We start from the raw sequence: 21,874 nt of genomic DNA on the forward strand, positions 1-21,874 counted from the left end.
TCTGTAATTACCTTACTGACTTAGCTTTGTGTTCCTCCTCAGAAACAAATTCACATATAAATTCTATGGCACTTCAGTAAAGGGGAAGCAAACTTTTAAGCAGCAGCAGGGTCTGTTGTTAAGCCATGCAAGGAACTTCCAAAACCCTGAAACTACTTTTCATTTGAATGAATTCCACCCAAACTTAAGTGCAGACTAGAATGAAACAAAGAAACATGAAAATTGTATAAAACAAACATTCATTTTGCGTAGTTCAGAAGGGAGAATGAGTTTCTCTCTGTTACTAAAACCACAGTGTTGAACTCTTTTTGAGCTATGACTGCTAGAACATTCACGCCTATTTTCTGGGCTCTGAAAATTTCAAGCAATAATTTCCAGGAAAGAAAGGATAGAGGGAATGCAATTACATCAAATGAACTGCTTTGTCCTTTTTAGCAAATACAGTCAGCATGATTTTCATCAAAAGGTTTTTACTACTTTAAACAGCAATAGCATGTTTGACCTTATAGACTGTATGTACAGATGATATTTCAATTTCTACTGTTGAGAATTTGTAATCTGAGGTACAGATTCAGAGACGTGAGGCAGAGGCTGAATTTATGCATACGCCAAATCACATCTAAGTCAGTGGGTCTCAAGCAAAGGCTTAAAATTAAACTCCTGTTTAATGATATTCGGTGTACACTTGAACTGGGGCATATATTCAGTGAGCCACTGCAGCATGACCATTATTTAAACTGTGCTGAGTTCAAAAGAATGATAGTCACTGGCAAGTCACCTTTATTCAGTGGTGTTGTTACCTTTTAGCCAAGTGAACAGCACGGCTGGTCTGATAACTACAGTGGCTGAGAACATCTTCCGTTCCTTAACAAAGCACGAAGCTCTGGAGATGCCCACCTCAGTAAGTACTGCTTAAATTCAATGTGAAATGAGAAATAGCTACCACTTCTTTATTCAAGGACTGTTCCCCTCGTTCATACAAATGAGACTGCTCCCTGTGACTCAGCAGGAACAATTTTGATTTGCACCAGTTGCAGATTACAGAAAATTGGGATTGAGCAACTTGAACTAAATGCCTTGTAGAAAGAGGGAAAGAAGCTGCCACCCACTTGGAACCTGGCACTTCACTCTTACCCAGGGTGAAAATCTAGTTACATTTTAAAGGGGCCTCCTGGTGGTTTCTAAATTTCCACATTCGAATCTGTGTGTTTAGACTTTGGGAAGCGTCGAAAATTGCTTTTTGTTTCAAAATCAGATGTGTGCATGTCAGTTGCATTGAATCCGCATAAAAGGAGATTATTTGGGGTCTGCAAAGAATTTCTTCTCTTTCAACGTTAGTGGCTTTTGATACTAACTTTTATGCGTCGATTACAGCTGAGTCCTTGGCGTCCATGAGCAGCAAAAGGCAGCGCCAACGCTTTTGCCGGTGCTGGAGCGCGGAAGGCAGCTTGCTGCTCTCACCTAACTCCGCTGCCACAACGTGCCGCAAGAGGCTGTAAGGGCAGCCGCATGTAGCACGGCAGGCAGAACAAAGGAGGCATAAAACATTTCCCCCCCCCAGTTCGACAGCTTCAAATTCACCGAGTGGAATTGAGGTACAGCGCAGGATTTCGGCGCCTTCCTGGGAAAGTTTGCCCCTGGGCCATTAAAATGGTTTAAATGATACAATTAACTTGCCTCTTGATATCATTATGCCCTCTTTTTCAGATCAGTGATTTTATTAACAGATAATGCTGCTAAAGACTTATTTTTATGAGTTTTTTTAGGGCTTTTAAATATCATATGCAAGTTTTCAACTCTTTGGCCCTTTACAGTGCTGATTAGGATGATGTCTCTTTTTTCCTTCTTTCCTCTATTTCAAAAATCACCGTGAGATAAAATAGACAACCACACACAGCCGAAGAAACACTTTAAAGAAATAAACCTGGCATGAAATTTTGAAAAACTTGCTTAGGTCAGTGACGTTTTTGTACCTGATGTTACCGGTTCTACCCTTCTTTGTATTTCTCCCCTCAATAAACAATCAAATACACTTCAAGCACTCCTCCCACATAAAGCAACTTGAAAATACGTCAAGCACCGTGACTTGGAAGTTTTTCCAGAATTCAGTGAGCTCATGCATTTTACTACTTGATACACATTTCTGGAAACCCGCTATCTGACATGAACCCACGTCAGGCGCCAAGCAGAATGGTGGGAAGCACGTACTCACATTTCAGCTCCAGTTTGATGAAATCAGTGTTCCCCAGGTTCTCCAGAAACACCCCATCCGAAGCCGACGTTTTGAAATAGAAGGAGATGTCCGCACTGGTTTCCCCTTGGAAGGTGGAGAAGTGAAGGTAGGATGACGAAGTCACGAAAGAAGCTGCGTTCCAGTAATTCCCTGCATGGAAGAGACAGCAAAGAGATGCGTTTCAGTGCTCCCTTGAAGCTGTCTCAAGAGTTGAAGCTTTTAGTGTCAACACATGCTACAGCATTGTCTACACTGAAAAAAACCCCAAACACCTTGATCCTACTACGTCCTTTTGTGTTTTCCTGGATACAGCCTGTCAGGTTTCAGAAGGCAGAGCAGGTTAACGGTACATTTATTTTCAAGTTCCTAATTTATCATGTTCAGTCAAACACAAATGCGTTGCTACTACCTGTTTGGTAGAGTAACACTGAATTCACGGGAGATCAGACACATGGGCAAAACACCAACTCGGTGCCTGCCTCACCTCAGGCACACGTTTTGCCTCGTGCGCAACTTACATGTCTTCAAATTTACTCTACACAACTACACCCATTTCTTCTGAAAATGCAGCCATGTCTATTACAAGTCTATTAAGCTGTATCACAGGAAAAATCCAATAAATGAAGCTAAGCAATACAGACACAATTAACATAGGCCTCCAACAGTCCCCTAATCTATTTCCACTGGAGAAGCATCATCATTCATAACTTTCGAGAATTATAACAGTGCTTTAGCTAGCATGCCAGTCAACGTTCTGTGCAAGGTAGTATCACATTACAAAGACAAAAAATGTCATAAGGTACAGGTGATATGGTAAGCCAGTGAGAGACTGAAACAGCTAATTCTGCTTTCACCAGGAGGATTCTGTATTCAGAGTCAGGAATTTATTAAAGTATCACTCATTAACTCACCGCAACTGAGCGCTTAGTATCCCAGCTAATCAACACAATCAGAAACTACTTCCCATTCCAGTCCAAACTCCCGGAGATGGGTTTTCCACTATTTGGTTACTGAACTAGGTGATAACACTATTATTTCTTTGGTTGTCGCTGGATGAATATGAACAAGCATACTGAAGCTCCAAAAGCTCCGCACTGCTTACGTTTAACACCACTGGCCCCCACCCAAGTCCAAAGTGTTGCAATTTGTCTAATTTCTCCATCTCTATTCAAATTTAAATTGAACATCTGAATTAACAGGAGAAGGCTTCAGGTTTAAAAACATGCATGGTATTCCCTTCCACATTTCTATCCCATCCCCTCCACTTAATTCCACCTCTCTCAAGGACACAGAATGGGGTGCTTTGGGAAAAGAAGCAGCTTTCCAATGACTTTAATGCACCCCAGGAGGGAAGTCGTAGCTGAGATTTTGTGTGTATGTGTGTACTTGCACGTGTGAGCAGCGAAAAGGTAACAAAATGGGCTCAGTACAGTCGAAATGTACATTCGTAACACAGATCTATAGCTTTGTGAATTAACCAGCAAGGCTATGGCAGCTGATTTTCAATATATCATAGAAGCATAGAATTCTATGATATATTACTATTTACCCTATTTAGACAATCTGATAATTTCCAGACTGAATATTATTGATTTCCATAGAAACGTCAATAATTTTCATGCCATAAATAAGGTTGGGCAAGAAAACTCTGCTAATTAATTGCAAGGTCTTGGTCTGCAAACATACCTAGTGATATGGCAACGCAGATAGAAAAGGTCTAGAATTTTATTTTCATTCATGGTCTCTCAGGTTTCTTTCCACCCTTCACTTTTCAGAGTGCTCCCTCAATAATGGGGTTGCTTACGGTCTAGGTGCATGAGTCTTTGTCAATAATCTGCTAGTACGGGATCCAGATGGAATACCTTCTATGCTTTCCCACTTGCAGGTGTACTTGGACATCTAGATTTGCTTCTCCTGGGAGCTACAGATATGCCAGATGCTGCCAGACTTTCAAAATCGTTTTATTCCACTTGCTGAATAAACTGACATGAAATAAACAGGACTTGGACAAAAAGTCAGGAATATATTAATGCAATCCTTACTAAAGAGCTAATATAGCTGCCCTGAATAGCCTTCTAGAAATGCTTGCATGTCTTTATAAATTAAATACGTATTTTAGTCCCCTAGCTTTACATTCTCTAAATATTACCCAAGTCATAAGCCTAAAACACAATGAACGCATGGCAAGCAAAAGAGCTGCGAGAGCTACAGGGAACCTACCACAAAATTCTGTTACTAACGGAGACAAATCTCTGTTCAGTGAGCAAGGCTCCCCAGTCACCTCACCGCCCCAAATGAGACCCAGGCGAGTGCGCAGCTGTGTCACCGTCCAGCCCAGCTGCGCAGCTGCAGCGGGCTCTGCTGTCAGGCTTCCATCCCTGCCTGGGGATGCTGGTGGCCGACAGCCTTCCTGCCAGCAGCACCCAGCCATCAGTCACAGAATCACAGAATGGTAGGGGTTGGAAGGGACCTCTGTGGGTCACCCAGTCCAACCCCCCTGCTGAAGCAGGGTCACCCACAGCAGGCTGCACAGGACCGTGTCCAGGTGGGTCTTGAATATCTCCAGAGAAGGAGACTCCACAATCTCTCCGGGCAGCCTGTGCCAGGGCTCCATCACCCTCAGAGGGAAGAAGTTCTTCCTCATGTTCAGCTGGAACTTCCTCTGCTTCAGTTTGTGCCCATTGCCCCTTGTCCTGTCGCTGGGCACCACTGCGAAGAGTCTGGCCTCGTCCTCTTGACACCCACCCTTCAGATATTTATAAGCATTTATAAGGTCCCCTCTCAGCCTTTTCTTCTCCAGGCTGAGCAAGCCCAGCTCCCTCAGCCTTTCCTTGTAGGAGAGATGCTCCAGTCCCCTCATCATCCTCGTAGCCCTCCGCTGGGCTGTCTCCAGTCACTGCATGCACGGCCCGCCTTCGCACCATGCCTGCATCTTCTGAGACACCTTCACATATTCTGTAATAATTTATTTGTTTTTAATTATCTTGCAAACCTGACAGCATTACAGGTAATTTAACACCGACTTCATCTGCAATGCTGGGACACTCTGTCCTTAACCAGGACAGTCACGACCAAAGGGTGGGTTTGCCTTTACAAGGCATTAATTTTCAGTTGTTTGTGACCATTCCCTTGTATAGTCAGAGGAGAAGATTTCACTTTCTTAGTTTTTAAAGTAAAATAGAGATTTCAGAGTTTTTAGGCCTGGTATTGGGTATGGGTTTCTCCAACAGGGTCCAGCCATACAGCTGAGATTTCAAACCATCAGCACAGTACACGCAGAAACAGGACTCCTACTGCCGAGGACAACTACAGGGCCAGACAGGCTGACGGCTTCATATTGAAATGCCTGTCACCATTTCGTTGAAACAAAATCAATCCATTTTTATTTAGTACTACGTCTAGTCTACTGAAGAGGTCCACCACTAAGGATTTTACATGTTATTTGAAGCGCTGTGATTTGACTCTGCAGAAAGCTTTGGCTGCAGAGGCTGCTGGTGAGAGGATAAATACAAACAGTGCAGATTGAATGGGGAAACCTGCAGCTCGAGAGAGACATTTTCAAAGACTATTCACAACAAGTTCCTATAAAGATAAAATCATGTTTTCCCACATTAATCTCAAAACACTTTCAGGGGAAAAAGACATTTTATTGACTACAATGGAAATATTTTGCTAAACACACATAATGATTTTTATCATAAAATGGTATCCCTTTGATAAGAAAGGGGCTGCCTAAGGAAATCTTGAATAAAAATCCACTTTACACATATTATTATTTTTGTCTGCAAGGAAGCTTTGTCACTCACTATGCTCCAAAATTTCTTTGGTGCATTGTCACGCTCCCCTCCTGAAATGGTTTGAACTAGGACTGTGTCTTAAACCGCAGGGTAGATGTTATGGCAGCAAGTATACCAAACTAACAGGAGGAGGGAAAGGGAATTTTTTTGGGAAGAACACTCTAAATGCTAAGTTTGTAATCAATTTATTAATAATTTTTGTGTCGTATCTATTGCCTAGGAGTAGCTGGACCTTAGAAAATTGTATGCTTACGGGACATGATTGAGAAAGTCTTGCAAGAAATGTTCTGGTTTGTAAGACAGTAAGCTAGGAGGGGTACCATTTTTCAGGGATGCAGTAGGCTTGGAAACATTAAGATGTGCGCTGGCAGCCCAGAAGGCCAACCAGATCCCAGGCAGCATCAAGAGAAGCGTGGCCAGCAGGTTGAGGGAGGGGATTCTGCCCCTCTACTCCGCTCTCCTGAGACCCCACCTGGAGTCCTGCGTCCAGCTCTGGAGCCCTCAGCACAGGAAAGACATGGAACTGTTGAAGCAGGTCCAGAGGAGGCCCACGAAGATGATCAGAGGGCTGGAGCACCTCTCCTGCGAGGACAGGCTGAGGGAGTTGGGGCTGTTCAGCCTGGAGAAGAGAAGGCTCCGGGGTGACCTCAGAGCAGCCTGACAGTACCTGAAGGGGCCAACAGGAAAGATGGAGAGGGGCTTTTCACAAGGGCGTGGAATAACAGGACAAGGAGTAATGGCTTCAAGCTGAAAGATGATCGATTTAGACCAGTTATAAGAAAGAAATTCCTTACGAGGAGGGTGGTGAGGCACTGGCACAGGTTGCCCAGAGAAGCTGTGGCTGCCCCCTCCCTGGCAGTGTTCAAGGTCAGGTTGGATGGGGCTGTGAGCAGCCTGGGCTGGTGGAAGATGTCCCCGCTCACGGCAGAAGGGTTTTAACCAGATGATCTATAAGGTCCCTTCCAACCCTTACCATTCTATGATTCTATTCTATGATTCTATGAAGAAGGGGAAGGCAGAATGGCTTCATTTTTGAAGATGGAAGAAAGCAATGCTTGGATACACACCATCCCCTTTTTTGCTCTTTCTTCCTCCAGATAGCTAAAATACCACAAAAGCTAAGGAAGACTTTTATTACATTGTACAGTCTGAAATACAAGATTATAATTTTATTTTCTTTTTTGTAATCTCATCTATAATTCTATAATCAAGACCGCAGCTCTATTTTACAGCTCTGCTGTTCTTTTCAGCTTGCTTAGTGTTTAAATATGACTTCAACCAATTAAATACGTACAGAGCATGCTGCTGTCATGGAAGCACAAATCCAAATCAATCAAGACACCAGACAAGCCTTTTCAGTTGTTTGCTGCCCAAGAGAGGTGTGTTTCCACCAAGCTGTGGTGGGGCAGACAGATGCAGGCAAGGGAAGAGCTGGCCACAGCCCCAGAGGAGACTCCATCATGGATGTTTGCCTGGATCCAAGCAGGCATCAGAGCAATAGCTGTGCCAGAGGTGCTTCGACGGACCACGTAACACTTCGTAATTCTGTTTTCAATGTGTGTCAAGGTTGCTCACAGCTCTGGTTATCTGCTGTGGAAATTAAAATCCAATTCATTAAGCTCCTGAAAAACAGCCTTACCTGTTTCTTATTAGTTTTGTAACCCTGTGTTACTGTGTTCTTTATAATTTCTATGCTGCAAAGTGTCTCTTCTACTGCTCCATAAAGACTCTGTCTCAGACAGAATGCTGCCCTATAATTACAAAGGTATGATTTTTACAAGAATCATGGCAGTCTGTAGCCACAAGAAATCACCCAGACTACAAAGATTAATGAGAAGGGACACCTTAAATCTCAGAGAAAAAACTGAACACAGACTTGAAGATTTTTCCCATGGAGTCCCACCTCTGGGAGGAGGAAGGAGATGGTTGCCATAACACTGACAAGGACAAATTCGCCTCATCCTGAGTTATGCTACATGGACTGACATTTTTTGATGTGTGGTAGCTCTGTAACTTGATAATTCAGAGTCACCGGGCTTGCAGCAGTCAGCCTTTCAGCTTCTCCCTTGCAATATTTTCATCCACAACTCCCTTGCTAGCTCCCATCAATATCTTCTTTCTTAGCATGATTGAAATTCATGCTTTAATGCCATCAATTTCACTTTTACATTTAAACCCCATTGAAACGGATAATGGCAATAGCAGAACTGTAAAAGACGTCAGTGCTTTTAGCCCTGCTAGGCAATAGCACTACAGAACGAATGCTGCAATGTCAGGCAGCTCTTATGTATTACAATAGACCGAAAACCTCCAGGGCCCTCATCTTCAGCAAAACAGATTTTCTATCAAAACCATTCTGTGAATAAAATGTAAGAATAGTCTCCTATTTCAGAGAAGATAGATGTGTGAATAGAAAACTGTTCCGTGCCACAAAGTAACGGATTGAGAGTATCCATACAATTATGCTCAACAAATCAAGTTTGATTTTTTTTTTTTTCTCCTTTCTTCTTTTTCCATTCTGGGAGAGAGGAATCTATGCATGCACACTCAGAGCAGTTTGGATCTCAGCACAGCAACAATCGCAGCTTTGATTCAAGGCTTCAGATCTGCATCATCAGTGGCATTTGGCCCTAACAAAATACAAATTCTCTGCTGGACTTTGTCCAACTTCATTGCCAGTGAAACCAAGGAGGGGAATGACGAAAGATATTCTGATCTGAATAACAAAGATATTCCAGATGCCCTAACAAAATACAAATTCTCTGTCAGACTTTGTCCAACTTCACTGTCAATGAAACCAAGGAGGGGAATGACGAAAGATATTCCGATCAAAAAAGAACGCCACAAGTTTTTTAGGAAACAAAAGAAAATTCAAAGAAAGTTGGCAGTGTTCCTTGCACTGAGTTGTACCTGATCTGGAGCGGTGCAACCAGAATGTTGAAGCAAGGGAGGCCCTCTTCCGCCAACGGTGCTAATCTGAGCTTGGGGCTGAGCAGGAGGTGCATGTGTTGGGGGGAGAGGAGAGCAAGGACCTCCAGTTGCCAGCAGCCTAAGTCCTTTGCTAGGAGGATGACAGTGCTGGTGGCTCCTCTCCCACTGAAGGGTCTGCTTGGTGTTGTTTTTGGTGTTTGGGCCATTGAGGCAGGGGCCAAAGGACTGAAGCCTGGTGAGCCCGTGGCCTTGCCTCCTCAGTACAATATTCACAGACTGTAGCTAGAGATGGCGATATTGTATTTCTTGAGCTACGGGTTTACAATTTACCAACATCATGCCAGGACACCATTTGAAAAGCAGCACGTAAATTACTACTTCATTTAAAATTAAGATGGTAGTATACTGATTTACTTAATCCAAACATGAATCAAGAAAAATAAACCAAATGGAATTGCTACACAAGGTGTCAGCTTAATAGCAGAAAAGCCCTTTGACAACACACAAGAAAAATAATCGCAAAGTCAACAGATGAAGAGTGTATTAACATCACATACCAGCAAACTGAATTACAGCCTTTCAGGCTAAATAAAAATACAGGTTAGATTTCAATTCTCAAGATAAAACTAGCTCTGTATCTTTCACCAAAGTAACAAATGGCTGGCAGTCCTGAACAAAACCTGCTGAGAATACCAACACATCTAAAGATGAGTTCCAAGTCAGCAAAACAGAAAAGCTAGCTCTGGTGTGGTGACCATCACATCAAAGAATTCAGAACTTCAAGGATAAATGAATTTTAGAATTTTTTTTTTTTAATCACCTCAACTCTGGTAGGCTGTAACATTGTAACAGAATGCATTTTGGCTGATCTGACTAAAACTGGTTCTGAAACAACGGGAGTCTTAAAAACCCTGAGAGATGGAGGAAATCTGGCAGAATTGGGCTAAGAGTCCGCCTTTGTTAGGCTTTGCAGGAGGCTCGCAGGTGTCTAGAGTTTCAAAGCCAGGAAGAGATCAACATGTCCAGATGCAGGCAAACAGGAAAGTACATTTGAACTGAAAAACTGTGCTCATGGGTTTTAACCTCTTCAGTTTCTATACTGCACCTCAAACTCCAAGCAATTCCTTGAGTCTTCTCTTCTGGAAGTTCACTGCATGCATCTTTTCTGAAAGCGAGATCCTGAAAAAGGTTAACTGTCTCTGCACTTTTGGGTGATCTTCCACTGATGCCCTTGCCTCCTCCAGCCAGGAGAAGGTTGTTTGGTCTCTGCTTCTAGTCCCTTGGCCACCTCTTCTTTCACTACGAATGCCAGAGGTCCCGCACTCCTGCCATTGCTGCGACAATGGTTGATCTCATTACAGAATTTGTCACTTTTTCACATAGGCCCAAGGTCTAAAGGCCTAAACTCCCTTATGCAGAACAACGTACTGAGTAGAAGGCAACTACCTTTCGGGAATTACAAACTCAGGCTAGCCTTAAATTGCTTATTTAGAATTGAAAGATTCTCTGTGCTATTATTTGGGATCAACTTGAGCCACTATGGTCAGTAATACAGGACATAAAACAGCTTACATAAAAATTGCAGTAAGATGGATAGCAGTTTGTCTCCTTGCCGTTATAAATTATCTGCTTTCATAAAGATTCTCCAGTGACATAACACTTACAAGGCATAGATCAATGGACAGAAACACAGATGCTAAAGTTTGTTTTACTCTGCCAGTCACTGTATTTGCTGAGTGAGGGAAAAGTGCAATCGCATTTATCAATGCAACGCTGCAGTCCATGAAACAGGTTTAGTGATGCAGAAAAGTTTCCAGCACCTGCTGTGCTACTTGCAATCATCTTTAGAAGATCATTTTTCAAAAGTCTTGGCTCCTGGTCACAGTGTCTGATCAGGATGCATACCCTGTCACTGCTGGCATCATTACTTACACCCATCTAAAGAATGAGAGGTCCTGATCTGGCATGGTTTACAACCCGGAGCTGTGTAACGTGCTGATGGAGCTTTAATGACGCATGTAAACTGACGTCCTTTCAAGGGAATGTTTTTCAACAATAACTGACCTGCAAACATCAGCCTGATCACGCCTGTGCCACAGTCAGTGCAGTGTGTAGGAAACCTGCCATGATGCCAGAATGGTGAACGTTAAATACAGCAACCTGCTGCTGTCCACAAACCGTTACTCACTATGAGAATCTGATTCTCTGTTGCCTTGTAGATATTGGTGGGTGTTTATGGCTGTGCAGAGCAATCGTGCTAGCTTACCATTCCCATCTGGTAATACTACGTAACCACCGCATGCTCAGCACGTGACTGTGCAAGACGTGAGGCAAAGATGCAGGCGCAATAATGTAAGGAGACAGCCACCCTTCTTAATAGTTCAGTTCCTCTGTGGTCCTAAATTTATTCCCTGTGCTGTAGAGGTGAACTGCAGGAAAGGGGAGTTCTTAGATCCCTCCTTTGTCCTCTCCAGATCCTTGGCTAGGTCTGTGGACAATGAGGTGCAGCTCTAGAGTTCAGCAGAGGCATAGAGCCATTGCAGTGGCACAACACCATGTGGACATCATGATCCAGTAACCACTTCTACTTCTGCCATTCCCATTTGCTATCCCTGGCATGACTTTTCATAAGACGGATGTGCTGGGTAATCTCTATGCAGCTCTCCTCCTCTACATTTTCTCATTTCTGGAGCAAAGTTTCTCTTATTAGGGTGACATTTCTGCTTCTGTGTGTGGCTTCAAGGTCACCAGTGTTTGGCTATGGATCTGGCCTCAGTGTCCTGGCTCTCTGACCATCTGATTTGTGTTCCCCTTGAGCAGCTCCACTTTCACAATGGAAAATGTTCTTCAGAATTAAAATGTAAGATGCGCTTTAGTCTTGATGTGGCACATTAACTATTTTTCATGTCACTGCTTCCAGAATTACCTGTTATTCACAGAGATCATCAAATTATTTTGCTTGATCTTCTATTACTAGACGGATTTCAGAGCCTTCTGAACTAAACTAAGAATATTTAACTCACAAAATACAACTATGTCCTTTGATGAATCATAGTCCTCGGAGCTTTGACAAAACCTATGGCTAAAACCATTTACTTGAAGTATTAATTCAATTCAGCAGGTGTACTAATGCTGTTCTACTGATTATTTATAGAAATATACTTCCAATGACTCCTTTGTTCATGTCCCAGTCCCGATTCCACAGAGATTAAGAAATACTTAAGACATACATCAAACTTACAAGCTAAGGAGTGAAAATGTAATCTGCATTCTCATGGTGCTGCTCCAGTTTTATGTCACAGTAACATTATTCAAGGTCCAACTTCCCATAATACATTTTCTAGGCATGTGGTTTTACGGATGGTTGCTATTTATACTATCTAGCCCATCAATTAAGAGCATTTGTGGAGAATCTGAATTCTAGAGGTGGACATCCTGTGCTGAATCCAAACAGTTAAGGGCTTAAAAACACCTCTGTGGCTTCCCAGTCCTAGACTGCTCTAGGAACTGAAGAGAACCAGTAGAGTCTACATTACAGTACCGTTCTACCCCATAAACTGAAGCTTTGGCTAGAACATCTGCTGTATTATGTGCTCTGGCCCTGGACCTTGATATGCCTATGCTGACCTAGCCTTTTCCCCTTCAGTCACAATCACTGTGCCCAAATATCTTATCGTGATCTTACACTATCACAGTAGTGTTCTAAACCCAAGACTGCAAAGAAAGAGTACTTACAGTTTCTGGTATGAAGTGGTCTCCTAGAGCCCTGTGCCTGGCTACACTCCCTTTATCCAACATTTTCAGTCTGAACGTGACCATTAGTGCCATTGTTACTATTGTTATCGGAGACTAAAGCCACCTGGGCAAAGTTACTCAGGTGATCTCACTGCAGAACTGCAGCTGTCACTCCTTAGGCAGTCATTGGCTTGTCCCTCTTCAAGGAAATCTGTGATGAGTAACAGCAAATCTAAACCAGAACCCTAACTAACATTTTTTAGATTAAAGAGGTCAACATACGGAGAGAGAAGGGATCTATTGCACTAGTGTTGCAGGTAGTCATAAAATTCTGGTGGACTTGAGTGGCAGCAGCACTGAGACTGAGAATCTTAAAAGTATATACATATTAAAAATGACCTTATGAATTTACGGAGGATTAAACCAACCAGAGTTCACAGATACAGAAGAAAGACTTATACATAGCACCCCCAACAGAAAATGCTTTAGCATTCCCAAAAAATTTAGTACCAATAACCTGTGTTAAAGGTTTAGCTTCTCTAGAGACCCCTTCCGACCCCAACTATTCTGTGAAATATTCCGTGAAAGTATGAACGATGACCAGAAAAAAAACCCCAAAACCTGGTTCTGGCTCGAATAAAAATGGCAAGGAAATCAATCTCATTCAAAAATTGAAATGAAATTAGTATTCCAGAGATGAAAAGCTTTGTGAAAGCGAAACACTCCTCTACATCTACAGGAGATCTTATTCTGACCACATCATTCAGGCATAGCTCTACTGTTCATGGCATTACACTCAGTTTCTACAAATCTCAGAACACTGACTCAGTGCTTACTTCCCAAATGTTCTCCATCTCAGCCAAAATAATATGCAATGAAAGAGAATAAAGTGTGAAAAACATGTCTCAAAGAGAAACAAAGATCTTTCCCTGCCTTCCATTGCCTGCCTGCCTTCCTCCCTTCCTTCCCTGTCCTCCTGCCCTCCCACCTGCCCTGCTTCCTCTTCTAGGTTTTCATATGCTAAATGTCCCTCTACTAAACAGTCATCCAGAAATCTGGATTTCTAAAGGAATGTTTCAGCTGGCACATAACAACAGCTTGCAGAGAAAAACTGCCTTGAGACATTTTACAAAGCACGACACAAAGCGGGAGAAGCATGCCCATCTAAAACTAGATATGCAGAACACAAAAGGAATCCCTCGCAATGAAGTTTTTGATCTCAAATGGAAGGGTGACTTGGTGTAAAGGCACTGTTCCACAATTCAGACACTCTAAATTCAATTTCTTGGCTCTGACATTCTTATCATACATGACCCTGGCCAAGTTGTTTATGGTTATGGCTCCAGAGTCCAAGACCTCTGAGGTGAAGAAAATACCTCTTTGTCCTTTTTCTTTATAAGGTCTTTTTGAATCTCAGTCCTGTAGGACTGTCAACACACACAGCAAACTGTGCTTACAATCCTAGGCTGCAAGAGTCAGCTTTTTCTCCTGAAGCACAGTACTGAACTTGGCTGGAATTTGAACGCACGACTGTGATACGAGCGTTGACAATAATTTTCCATACATTTTCTTCTTACCTTTCATATTATCCAAATGCATTGCTGTTGTGTGAAGTCATTAAATGGGTTTCAAAACATATTGAAAATAGAGAACGCAATTCTTAACATTTTTCTGCCTGCTCAAATTGCAACATACCAATGCGGTAACATCATTTATGGCTAAAAATATACACATGGGTAAACAAAAGATCTATCAACACTCAGAAAGCAAAGACGACAAATATTTTGCGATGTGTTAAGAAGGAAATATTTCTTCACAGTGTTCTGTAACCTTGCGTGAGTGTAATTATTTCATGATGACCAAGATACACGTTGCATTACTTGTTAAGACATTCCTTTCCAATATAAATATAAATAGATGTAATGAATTACTTTGATCATCGAAGATTGCTGGTGAATTTTACTCAGGCTCTGCTTGAGCCTCAAAGGCCACTCTATTACTTGTAAGCATCATGCAGCCCAAAGCAGAAGGCTCCCTAGGACTCCATTAAACAGAGGAATAAATAAGCATCTGCCATGGCAGTTCTAAACTTCTTGAAAGGGAACATCACAGTCATGCTTACTATCGTGATTACTAGATCAGGCATTTGGTGTTGAGAAACAGTTCAGGCTGTACTAAAGAATCGGTGCTTTGGTCTGTATTTGGTCTAAATAAAAAACTATTCACAAGCTGTGAAGAGGCTGGGCTGCTTGACACCAGAGGTGTACTTTGCTTTGATCTACAAAGTCTTTCTTCTTCTGCCAGAGGGAAGAGCTGTGCTCTGCACTGAATTTTACAATTTTCTTCTTTGGGAAAAGATAAGTCTTTGTGAATGGCAATCTTAGTTCTCAGAAGGGCACAAAGGGACCAAAATCTGTTTGTATTGGATCAACTGAGACTTCAAATACACAGTTAAAGGGCAGTCTTGGAGGCAAAACTTGGAGGCACAGAAACTGACGCGAATCAGGATCTGATTTAGGGAAACCACTTAATTTCATAGGAATTTGTTGTTGCATGACAGCCTTTGGTCTTGAAAGAAATGCTTTGAAGGACAGTAACCAGTGCAGCGTTTCTCTGAGGAAACACGGCCACGAGTCAAGAAATGCCCTGCAACAAAACCAGAGCTAACCCTGGAGACAGAAGTGCTCGAGCGGTGCGGGGGTACCCAGGCCGCCGCAGCATGTCCACCTACCAGGCACCGAGACGGAGGGCTAGTGAGTAGCGAGCAGAAGCTGGCCAGCACAGCCATCCCATACAGGCTCTCTGCATTGCGCTACGTTCCTGTCACGTAGCTGTACAAGCTTGTCCCCCATCTGGAGTTCTGTGTCCAGTTCTGGGCTCCCCACTTTAAGAAAGATGAGGAGCTGCTGGAGAGTGTCCAGCGGAGGGCTACGAGGATGATGAGGGGACTGGAGGATCTCTGCTACGAGGAGAGGCTGAGGGAGCTGGGCTTGTTTAGCCTGAAGAAGAGAAGGATGCGAGTGGACCTTAGAAATGCCTATAAATATCTGCAGGGTGGGTGTCGGGAGGATGGGGCCAGACTCTTTTCAGTGGTGACCAGCGACAGGATAAGGGGCAATGGGCACAAACTGAAGCAGAGGAAGTTCCGTCTGAACACGAGGAAGAACTTCTTCACTTTGAGGGTGACGGAGCCCTGGAACAGGCTGCCCAGGGAGGTTGTGGAGTCTCCTTCTCTGGAGATATTCAAGACCCGCCTGGACGCGGTCCTGTGCAGCCTGCTCTGGGTGTCCCTGCTTCGGCACGGGGGTTGGACTGGGTGACCCACAGAGGTCCCTTCCAACCCCTGCCATTCTGTGATTCTGTGATTCTGTCTGGAGTTTGTTAGCGTACGTAGTACTGCACAGCACCTTGTAAACTTGACGCATGCCCGTACCAATTTTACCTCGACTGCAGTCTGCCCCTCTAAGTGGGGCTGTTCTGGCTCAGGTTCAGCCTTCACTTTAGTCACTATAATGAAAACTAATCTTGGTCCTCCCCTCTCCGACGGTAAATAGGCAGCCTGTAACCAGCACTGCGTGTTTCCTGCGTAGTCACTGCTAACAGACAGAACAGCTGGTAAACTAGACTTCTGACAGCGAATCTTTGCGATATCAAGTCTGTGCACGCGACGGTGGGTCACCTTCTCTGTCATCTGACACTATTTGCTGAAGAACACACGGAACAGAGCATTTGGCTTCAGCCAGCACCAGCGCAGGTTTGCAGACACTTCACCTGGTCTGCTGCTGTACTGTGCTCATAGCCATCTGATTCTGAATTCACTACGCATTCTTTGGGAGCTCAAAATACAAATAAATAAAGGTTAAAATAGAAAATTTGATGAGGAGGAACCAAATGGAACTCTGTTTTTGAAATGAATGAAAAACAGGCACTTGTGTTGTATTACACTGTCTCGGTGTAAGTGAACAGTTTTCATACATATGATTATGTATGCATGTCAATAGTTGTCAGCAATCCAGAGTGCTCTTGTTTTTCTCTAGATATACTACTTGCTCCCATATGTCTTCAGTGACAGCACTCTCAAAGGCAAGTAATGTAGCATCACGTAAAGATAGCCATTCTCCCCCCACCTGCCCTCTTCTTCTTCTCCCCCCCTTCTTCCTTCTCCTTCCCTGAAAAAACCCCAACCCCAAGCAAACACACCAGGAGCAATAAAGAGTACCAATTAACAACAGATTCAAATCTGACTTTGTCCGGGAATGTGAATGAAAGGCTTAGCCAGCAACGGGTTAACAAAAAATCATCTCAGAACTCCATCTCTGCTGAGCTCACCTTGTCATTTCTGATTTCATGACTGAGTTTCTAGCAGAACGGTTCAACCTGCACCACGTCCTTTCTCCCCCGTTTGCGGAGCACAGTGAGCCAGCGGCCATGAGCGCTGAGACAACTGGGGCTGGGGAACAGAGGGGCAGCAAGGAGGATTATTCCAGCTGCATCGAAAAATGTGTGGATGCTGCAGAGAGAGAGCAACAGGTCCTGTTCCAGAACAGGGATGATTGGCTTTTCTACGAAAAAAAGGTCGTGACTCAGTGAAAAGTTCAAACGCTCATAGGAAGGAAGGAAACATATTTATAGTCTTTATACGAGTAGCCTCTGAACAATTCTGTCCATAACTACTTATTGAGAAAAGTCCATGAATAGCGGAGACTGAAAGCTTATTTTGCAGACTAAACCTTTCCTCCCATATTTTTTCCCCGCTCCATGTGATGAGTAATTACATGATTTCTTTCGCTTTCACTTAATATGATAGTACTGGTTACATTTTTACCGAGCTAAATCGACCTTCTTTCACAGATACATATCTGCACTATTTCCTTTAAGAGACACCGCGACGCAAAGGCAAGTTCTTCAGCTTCAATGGCAGTTGATACTGTTTGCCCCATCAGAGGGCGGAGGACCTCAGAAGCATCCCACCAAGGTTTAGCACTATTTACGTTTTCACTGAGCACGCCACAGTGCCAGCAGCCTCTCCCTTCACGGAAAGACAAGCTGCAGGTTACAAAATCAGCAGTTCACTCCATTCCATTCTATTCTATTCCATTCCATTTTCTTCTTTTCTATTCTATTCTGTTCTGTTCTATCTGATCTTGCTCTTGCTCTATTCCCAGTGACATCTAAATCAATTCTTCAAATAATTGAAAGAGCAAACATCCCCTAAGTCAACAGATAAATTTACGGTTAAAAGACAATTATTTGCAAGGTCATTTGTTTTTTGCTCTGCCAAAAGCAAGCTGGTAAGCCAAAGTCTAGCCTCCATCTTTGCAAGCTTCTAGCTTTGTGCATTTTCCTCTTCTGTTACCACTTTTTTTAGATTGGAAAATGAGTATCAGTGGGCATTTTTTGTGTGTCCATACCCCCCCCCCCCACCATCCACACATCTGTCAAATCTGGCTTGGAAAAGAATGAAACACATTTCTCCATCAGCTGATTATTTATCTGCAGACTAGTGCAATCTGGTAACCAAACTCATCTCACTGCTGTGTCACCACCTCAACAGAATGCCTTTCAAAAATAAACAACAACAGGAGAACTGTGTGCCAAATTTTACTGGATTCCTTTCTTTAATGAGATAAATCAGTATTTCATTGCATAAACAAGTTTACTCTTTAAAATGGATAGGACACATTCTGCTACTAATCGTAGATGCAAATCAGGAAACAGTATATTGACCTTAGTATCTTATAGTCCTTCCACAGCTTGAATATGCCTCTGCTATAAAATCTCTTCAGCTTATCCAACCTATTTAATGTTATAAGGAATTTTATCTGACACTACCACAAATGAAGACAGAGATGACTGGAATTAAAAGCCTGGGGAAAAAAAAAACCTGTGCACACGCAAAGCTTTGAAGAGCTTTTTAAAGCTCTGTGCAGATTGCCTGATTAAGCTTTATGACAACATGGCAAGCATGGCGCTTCCTCCTGGACGCAAAGCCTAACGCCCGGTTTTCTGTTTGCCTTAACTCCTGTGAGTACTCCAGCTGAGCAGCTTCAGCAGCCCAGCCTCTCACAGTAAAAGCTCAAACCTCTTCTCCTGTTCCCATGAGTGTTCATCTTCAGGGAAATAGAAATCACAATGACTGAAATGGCAACAGGAAGAGTCACATCCAGCAATGGAGGGTAACAGTGAAGTAGAGAAAGCTTTAGATATTGACTTCTGTTCCAAGGTGGCTTAACCACAGATTTCTGCGCAAAAAGGATCCGGATTTCCAACAACTGTGCTAGGCTTGCTGTCAACAAACATTATAACTGAGTGCTGCTATCAGCCCTTCAGAGAGCAAAAGCAGAAAAAAAGGCAAAAAGGAAAAGTTCTTGTCCTTCTAATAAGCTTGGCACATGAACACACCTGCCAGAGAGATGTCCACTCCAACTCCTACATTTTATCCTAACAAACAGAAGCACGCTGGCCTTGGTTCCGCATGGGACTTACACATAGACCGGTCTGAAGGTAAACACTACTAATCAAACCTGTCAGTATTTTGACAGGCTGTGCCTTCTACAGAAAGGGTGAGGAAGAGAAACTGGTACCTGCCTTCATGGCCACTACCCATCTGAACCTCAACTACTGCCTGTCAGTTACCAAGAAGAGGGCCAGAAAAAGCGGAAAGCTCAGGAGTATTTCGCCCAGATCAGTAAAAACAAATGGCCAAACAAAAAACCCAGGCAGAAAATCTTAGCTTTTGCGGGGAGAATACTTCACATCAACAAAAGCTTGCTCTGAAGCAAAGCTGACCCTTGGTCTTATGGCTTTTTGTTTCTTCCCTTCTTGTCCCGAAGTACATCTTGTTACGCAGCTTTCTCTCGTCCAAGCTTCTTTATCACGAGCACCAACTCCATGCCTTGCGTATTCACAGAATCACAGCATGGTGGGGGTTGGAAGGGACCTCTGTGGGTCACCCAGTCCAACCCCCGTGCCGAAGCAGGGTCACCCAGAGCAGGCTGCACAGGACCTTGTCCAGGTGGGTCTTGAATATCTCCAGAGAAGGAGACTCCACAACCTCCCTGGGCAGCCTGTGCCAGGGCTCCATCACCCTCAGAGGGAAGAAGTTCTTCCTCATCTACCGGTGCATCAGTTCCCTCAGTATGGACATCCCAGGCAATGTGGCAACAGCATTTCATCAGATATTTGTGTGGGAAATTGTGTGGCCAGCAGAACTCGGGAATAGATTGTACCCCTGTACTCAGCACTGGTGGGGCCACACCTCCAATACTGTGTTCACTTTGGGGTCCCTCACTACAAGAAAGACCTTGAGGTATTGGAGTGTGTTCAAAGAAGAGCAGCAAAGCTGGTGACGGGTGTAGAGAACAAGTCTTATGATGAGCGGCTGAGGGAACTGGGGTTGTTCAGACCGGAGAAAAGGAGGCTCAGGGAGACTTTCTTGCTTTCTACAACTACCTGAAAGGAGTGTGTCGCTCTCTTTTCCCTAGTAAAAAGAGGTTTATACTGGATATTAGGAAAAATCTCTTCACCAAAAGGGTTGTCAAGCATTGGAACAGGTTGCCCAGGGAAGCGGTTGAGTCACTGTCCCTGGAGGTATTTAACAGAGAAGTAGGTGTGGTGCTTGGGACTTCGTGGTGGACTTGGTACTGTTAGGTTAATGGCTGGACTCAGTGATCTTAAGGGTCTTTTCCAACCCAAATGAGTCTAACTAATGCACAACCACTAAAGTGAAAACTGGAACACACGTCTCTTCTTTCTGTTCAGGAGAAATGATTGCCGTGTCCCCTTGGTCAATCCTTTTCCTTCAGCCTCAATGATAATCATCTTCTGCTTCAGAAGCTGTCAGATGACATAAACACTGGAAACATTCTAGCTTTTCTTGGAGTCTAAAATTAAACGTCAGGCAGCAGCTGAAAATTAGGAAGTAGCTACGTGTATAAGGAAAAGTCAACTTGTGGCTTTACTGGTTGCTCAGACAGGTTCCTAAAAGCTGTCTGTCTGGCTGTCCCTCTGTTCCCAGTAATTTCTGGGCACTACTGATTTCTCCAACTTGTTAGAGGCTACAAAACCAGTCGCTAGACGACGACCAGCAAACTGTTGGAAACCAATGCTTTGCAACAGCATTTATCCAGTATTTGTGTGGTCTACACCAATTTTGCTACAGGCCTGCAATTTTCTGTCTGCACCCGACCAACCCGGGCTCCAGACGCAACTTTAGATGACAGCGCTTCTCTCTGCATCACCTACATCGCTGAGTCTGCGCCTGTTTCTCTGACCTCCGTCACACAAGAAGTTTGAACATGGATCCCCACAGAGCAGGGGAGCTGACTGTCTTCTACTGTGTCTTTTTTTACAGCCTTATTACTATTTCTCATGTCACCACTGACTTGCTGCACATCTGGAGAGGTGTCCTCTTCCTGGCCCACACAACCACAACCACATTACTCCTTCGCCCAGCCCAAGCCCGCTCGCTGGCCCCATCCGCAGCAGCTCACACCGAGCTGTGATGGGGGTGTTGGCAGGGGCAGGTTAGTGCAGACTGCTCATGTCTTCGGCCGAGCAGAGCCTACCACAGCCCTAAGGGCGATCTCCTCTTGCTGTTCTTCTGTTGGCAGGCTGCCAGCCGGCTCTCTGCATGCTACAGCAGTGCGAGAAGAGCGACGCTGAAGGCATTAGCTCACCCACACTACACTTGAAGACATTAAGAAAAGTTAATTTGGACCTTTACCCTGTGCTCTGCTACATTCGGTGTCAAGGCTGTGAGACCTCAAAACTCTGCGCAGAGTTTCCAGGGGTGTTTCCTCATCCAGCGTCTCCTTTCTGTGCCACAGCCATGGCGATTTCACCATGAAGGGGATAAACGTGCACAAACGCCAGCCGCTATAGTGACCACAGCGATGCGGAAGACAAGCTACAATTTCACCCTAATTTGGGTTCACGAAAGACGTGGAGAGATACTGCTCGGCACTTCTGAGGCCAAATTTGGTATGTGTGGCCACGGCTCTGCAGCTAGTGCACTGTAAGTGTTTGCAATAAATAATCCCATTTTAATTAACATGAGATCTAATAACTCTTATTAAATCTAAATTAGATGCATGTTGGGGAACTTAAATTTGTAGTATTGCCCATCACGAACTGCCAGAAGTGGCAGCTTCATTCCCATTACTCCAAGTTTTATCGC

General features: G+C 43.7%; 1 protein-coding gene across 1 annotated transcript in view; it reads right to left on the reverse strand.

Annotated features, from left to right (window-relative positions):
* Positions 1–21,874, reverse strand: part of CNTNAP2 (contactin associated protein 2) — a 1,116,355-nt gene that overhangs the window by 119,950 nt on the left and 974,531 nt on the right. The window contains exon 16 of the mRNA XM_075418555.1: positions 2,213–2,383. Within this exon, the coding sequence (XP_075274670.1) occupies positions 2,213–2,383 (171 nt within the window). The remainder of the gene's footprint in view (positions 1–2,212; positions 2,384–21,874) is intronic.

The sequence above is a fragment of the Opisthocomus hoazin genome, chromosome 4 (assembly GCF_030867145.1).
Source record: "Opisthocomus hoazin isolate bOpiHoa1 chromosome 4, bOpiHoa1.hap1, whole genome shotgun sequence".
NCBI lineage: Eukaryota > Metazoa > Chordata > Aves > Opisthocomiformes > Opisthocomidae > Opisthocomus > Opisthocomus hoazin.